General features: G+C 41.3%; 1 protein-coding gene across 3 annotated transcripts in view; it reads left to right on the top strand.

The window, feature by feature from the left end:
• Positions 1-3,809, top strand: part of LOC116674059 (uncharacterized protein C7orf57 homolog) — a 10,958-nt gene extending 7,149 nt beyond the window's left edge. For 2 of the 3 annotated variants that reach the window (XM_032506589.1, XM_032506591.1), the window contains exons 8-9: positions 654-3,590; positions 3,623-3,809. In XM_032506589.1, coding sequence (XP_032362480.1) covers positions 654-715 — 62 coding nt within the window. In that variant the 3' untranslated portion in view covers positions 716-3,590; positions 3,623-3,809. The remainder of the gene's footprint in view (positions 1-653; positions 3,591-3,622) is intronic. The other variant, XM_032506590.1, reaches the window with a different exon arrangement.
• The last annotated feature ends 2,168 nt before the right edge of the window (positions 3,810-5,977 follow it).

Below are 5,977 nucleotides of genomic sequence, written 5' to 3'. Positions count from 1 at the left end.
CACCCCCCACCCACCCCTGGTTTCCTGGGTACCCAATGAACTTGGGGTTTGGAATTTAGAGCCGTTTGGACCACGTTCGATATCTGAGATTAATAAACCATGAATTAAACTTAACAAGACCAAACAATAAAGGTTGGAAAAAAAATTAGAGAACAAAAGGCACTGCCATAACACTGGCTTTGCTGTGTCTACCCTTCACAATAAAAGCCCAGCTTACATTCACGCAGACCATTTTGCGATATGTCTGTGATCACTTCACATTTTAATTGTGATAATTTCTTCGTAGAATTTGAATCTGCAACATTCTCTGGCAGGTAAATGTAGTACAATGTTTTTCTCTGAAATATGAGTACAATAAGTAAGTCATTGTAGGCTGTACCGTAGGGTTGAATATTAATTGCTTTGAGGTTGTTCTTTAACTAATTTTGGGGTACAATGGTTCTGGTGACAGCAGCAATACCACAGGCCAAGCTAGCGCCAAATTCCAAACAGGAACACAGTACTAGTTTAATATAAAGACCGTAATCGATCTTTCGCTCTCTCTGGACCACTAAACAATTAGCCCCCGTCCGTCAGCTTGGTGTCTCAGGGCCTTAGGTGTTTTAGCTAGAGGGAAAGTTTGCTCGGTCGTTGATGTGTGCTTTGTTTTCCAGGCGTGACCTCAGATCAGACCAGCACCATTGGGACGGAGGACATTGGAGACGACCTGGAGTAGTGCACACAGGTTCTGGTCTTGAGGGAAAGGGGTCATCCTAACATTGGTTTATGGTTTCCAACAAATCCACGAACACACCGCTCCGTCCCTCTCGGTTTCACTTGCATTTAATATACATCCACTGACTGTTAAGTTTTGTACTGTTTATGCAAAGGTACTGCCCTTTTTATTTATTTGCTTTCATTTGTAAAAAAAAAAACTATTCATATGGATTTTGTTGAGTAGATTGTGTCCGTTGTGCTCGCGGTATTTCTTATCTGTGTTGTTGTTTCTCGATTTGAAAGACGAGTTGTGCACAGGGCAGGAAACTAACGAATGTTGGGTCATAGGGTTGAGTGAAAAATACCGGTTTCACCAGCTGCTTAGCCAGACGGCCGTGCCAGCCCAAAGCTTAAAGTCCCCGTTTTCTGACTGATGGCTTGTGTTAGTTTCCTTCCCTGGTTGTATGAAGATCGAGTTAGTGAAGTTAAAAACTGTTAGTGTTAATGAAATGTGGTTCCAGTGACGTGTAATATTTGTTTCGATCAAGAGTTCCTGCTCTCTGAACGGATGTTGAGAGGTTTTTTTTGTGTGTTTTCGACACATGCCAAAGTGCGTACTGATGGCCACAGCTGCCGTACTTTGTTTGGTTAAAGGGCCAAAGATGATTTATTTTTTTGGGTAAGGTTGCAGCTCTGCAAAAGGTTGCCCTTCTCTACCATGCCACCCACAATTCTGTTTTTTAGTTCTTAAAAATCGAACATGCCTCGTATTATTGTGCATTTTTATGAAAGCTTTTACTCCTCAGATTACCAGAATAAAAGCCTCATGCCTCATGTTGAAACACTAAATTAACTCGTGATGTTTACACTGCTATTTTGAACACTATCAGATGCTGCAAGATCAATTTCCTCGCCACTGGTTATTAGGAAGCTCACCAGTAAATCACTAACAATGCCAAGTGTTTTGATGGCAGTCCAGATATCTCAGAAGCGTGCTAATGATATAACTGAATTGGGTCAACTCTACATCTTAAAGCTCTCCAGTGTCTTAATTTCATTCTCATTCAGCCCGGTAAACCCAAAACTCATGCAACAACCGATAATTATTCTGGGAAATTTAAGGGGAAATGGCCACCTTTAGCAGACTGCCAAGCTGAAAGTCCATTCCAGGGTATTTCCCCGTGAAGATTAAGGCGTGATTTATGCTTCTGTGTTAAATCTACGCCGGAGGTTACTGGGTAAGCTCTGCGTGGAGCCTCCGCAGAACCATGAATCACGCTTAAGGCGGACAAGTAAAAAAAAAAAAAGGTTCTATACGTGCCAACCAGCAGTTTTTTGTCTGCCCATGCAGTGTTTTGACTTTGTAGACGTTAGTAGGAGAACTTAGTATTAGTGCACAGCCGGATCCATTGCTGTCGTGTTTATCCATCTGACGGCAGTTTGTTCCGTTAGTGCTTACTGCAACATTTTTGCAAATGAAAACTTTTGTTTTTGAAGCAGTGGAAAAGCCTGCTGAGCGAGTGGTTAAGATATTTAAAAAACATACTAAGGAAAAAAGGTCTGTCTCGAATAAGTCTGCCAACCAGAGACAAGGATTTCCCCTACTTCTGCGATATTCATTCCTTAAAAAAAAATCAAAACATACATTTTACTCACATTTATTTTAAGAGTTCCTTTTTTATTTGTAGCAATCACACTCACTATTGCTAGCAACAGTAGCTAGAAAGCTCATTGTCTCATACTGAGCAAATGTTGATTTTAGCAACAATTTACTTAAGCTTAATTGCTTATCGGTTAATACATTCCATCTATTTTCTGCCACTAATCTGCATCCGGTTTGCATTCTATTAATTTATTCTATCATTAGGAATTATTGTTATACTGCTGGAAAGTTTTGCAGATGTGTGATCAAGATTTTGAAGCCACATCCTCCCCACTGGTTGCCGTCATACTTAGACACTACATGAGTCCATCCAGTATGATTGTGAGACGGGTGGTACATTTTTAATCATGGTATTAATTAGGGCTTACATTTTCCCTTGTTGACCTCTGCAGAAACACTTTTTAACAGAAGTGTGCCTTTTGTTTTACTATATACTTTGCAGAAAGCCAGATTTTTAAGTTCACACATATACACATTTAGAGTGCTCACACAGTTGGCCTTGCTGCTCCGAAACCACCGCAGACAGTGGGAATTATTACTCCACCTCTTTGTCCTCTGCTCATTTGTTGGGTTGCGTATTTCGTTTGACAGTCAGGAAAAAAAAAAAGGGTAATAGATTTCATTCCTGTGACATTTGCTGGACAGTTAAGCCTTGAGTAATTTAACAGTTATATAATATCGTCGCCGTAACTGTGAACCTGCACGTTGACAGTAAAACCCTAATCCTACAGGGACATTTGTCGGGCGGAGGAAATGCTCTTAAAAATGAAAAGAAGGGGAATTAATTTTTTGGGTGTATAACAGCAAGATTAAAGCTCTGGGTCTGTTCCCGTAAATGCAGCACACTCATCACCTTGGGTCTCAGAAATGATGCAGCGGTAACAGACTGTCACTTTGTTTCCAACGCTGTATTTATGCAGTGATTCATAATTGATCTGTACGTGGTATTAAACATTGTCAAGTGTTCAAAACGAGATGCACTGGATTTTATTTTGCAGTAGACGAAATGGGGAATGTATCATCTTTTTTTGTTGTTTGCTTTGAAGAAAGGTTTATTTGTATGAACTGTTAAATATAGGTATATCATTATATTCAGGTACAGTATTTGCAGTTAAAAACAGTGTTTCGTCACGTTGCTTCCTCTTCTCCCAGTGTGAGTTGGTGGCGTATCCGTTTACAAACCAATAGTGGGAACCTTTTAGTGGCTTAACTTGGCAAAGTCCTCAATGAAGTCATGTCACATGTATTTCCCCCTCCTGCAAGTGGTATTATTTCATCTTTTGTAAATGCAAATGTACCAGAAGAGACTGAAGAAGGAAGCTTTATAACAGATCCCTCAAGTGTTAGTAGTGAGGAGAAATCCACTTAACAACTCAATGTACAACCCCGCTTATCTTGATGACTGCACAGAAACAATTATATTATTTCAATAAATGGGCATGTGCATGTACTTGTTTTGTTTTTCTTCTTTAGCCAACCAAATGTAACAATTCCAACACTCGAACAGCTTATAACTGTTGTGTGCTCTGTAGTTTAAAGCCTCTGAACAAGGACACAGGTAACAATAAAAATCATATCGTCAACTTTAAATCAAATACATGTTGGTGTCTGAAGTAAATGTTGTCCTCTTCCTTTATTTTTTCTTCTCAGAGTACACCAGCGTGCTACATTTGAAAGCTGATATTAAAGAAGAAATTGTCCCGGAGGAGTGTGTGGGTAGTTTCCCGGGGGTTTCTCCACCGCCACGCCTCTTTAGGAGAGTAGCCGCAGCTCCTGAGTGTGTAGATCCCAACGGGAGAAGTGAACACAGATTATGAACGATTCTTTCACAAAAGTAAATATTTGAGCCATTCTTCACACTCTCCACACATCTCCAGAACATTGACACTAAAACTGCTTTTTTCAGAAACAAATAGCAGGAAAAAAAATTCTGTTTTAGGAAAAAACTTGTGCGAGATCTGGCGAAAAAGAAGCTAAAACGCCCTTAGAAAGCTAATCTCCATGATGCTTAATATGTCATTTAGCTGTGTAAATATCTGACGCTAGCAAAAGGAATGAATAAGTTATACAAATTCATCCATCCACATGACCTTCAAAGGAGGCCACGCCCCTTTAGGATGCAGGAAGTGAGCACTGTTTGAAATCTGCTATCTTTAGTATAGATGATCTTTTGTTCAGGGTTCTGGTGTTTGTCACCTTTTTTCACCTCTTAAGCGTTTGCAGGACTGTGGGGGGGGGAAGGGTACTGAGTATCAGGGCCCAAAATATGCTAGAATGAATAGCTGGGCATGCGGGTAGGGGCCCATAGAAAATACCTTTCTACGGGCCCCGGAATTTTATGCTACATCCCTGAGTGGGGGCATTCAGTTCGGCTGAATCTCATTTCTCTGTCTTACCCCTTCTGCGGATTAGACCTTTTCCAGGACTATGGGTATGTGTATACGCTGATTAATTGACATTCCCCGGAGTGTACTGTTAGCTCTGTTGCACCTGAAAGGGCATGACAAATGGTCGGTAGATGATTTGGGACCTAATAAATTCCCAATTAAGCTCCTGGCCACCTTTAACCTGAGCCAGAGGTCTAATCAGCCTGAATAACTAAAAGCATCTGTGTGGTGTTCGGAGGCTTTAAAGGGTAGCTTTGTTTGTGTCTAGGTGACTGATAGAACAAGGATCTTTGACCTGGTCCAGTGTAATCCGAGATTGCTGCAGACGGCAGCGGCGAAACAAGCTACTTAAATTAATGGGGCGATTGTGCATCTTCAATTTACGTCCAAAAAAGGGCTTGTTTGGCCACAGCCACAATTTTGGCTGTATAAGTGCTAAAAGTATTGTTTTTATTAAAATTAAAAGCAGTCTGGTGGGATTAGTGATAGTGAACTCAGCTCTATAGGGATCTTTGCATCATATTTTCAGATGCTTAATAATCTGAGTCTATCAGTGGCATTGACGCTGAACAATCCTGCACAATTACTTGCAGTCTGGTTCTGCCTTAATACTGGACCAATGTCAAAGATTGTTGTTCCCATAAGTCACTTACACACAAAAACATAGCTTTTAGGGTCCAGGTTAAAAAACAAAGAAATTTCCATTTAAGTAAAATAATGTGATTTTTAACCAGACTTCTATAATTTATACTAGAGTAGCCTACTTAACAAGCTTTTACTATTTAATTATCCTTATGGACCAGTCAGGCCTGAAGCAGTGTGTGTAGAGGAGAAAACGCACACACACTCTCACTCTCATGCACGCGCACCGTGGCCGTTGCAGGCTGCATCCTTCCCCTCGCCAGCACGGAGCTGCCGCGCTGCATCTCACTTTTACAACGCGGCTTCTGCAGCCGCGACAGCACCGCATGCAACGGTGCATCGGTGGCTGATCGATTCTTGTATCGGAAAGCAATCCGTAGCCGCATGGTGACGTCACGCCGCTGATCGGTTATAGTGGCTGGGCGGGTTGGTGGCTGGCTGGCTGGCTGGCTGGGTAGCCTATACCTCGCGGACGCCAGGGAAATATAGACAGATGGGTGCATTTAAACTCCACATCGGATAAAAAGAAAAGTAGCCTACAAAAAAAATGAAAATAAAAAGCACAATATCGCACTAGGAGTGTGTGGAC

This window comes from Etheostoma spectabile, chromosome 24 (genome assembly GCF_008692095.1).
Source record: "Etheostoma spectabile isolate EspeVRDwgs_2016 chromosome 24, UIUC_Espe_1.0, whole genome shotgun sequence".
Taxonomy (NCBI): domain Eukaryota; kingdom Metazoa; phylum Chordata; class Actinopteri; order Perciformes; family Percidae; genus Etheostoma; species Etheostoma spectabile.
The sequence above is the reverse complement of the archived record's forward strand: the minus strand, read 5'-3'. Positions and strand labels throughout refer to the sequence as shown.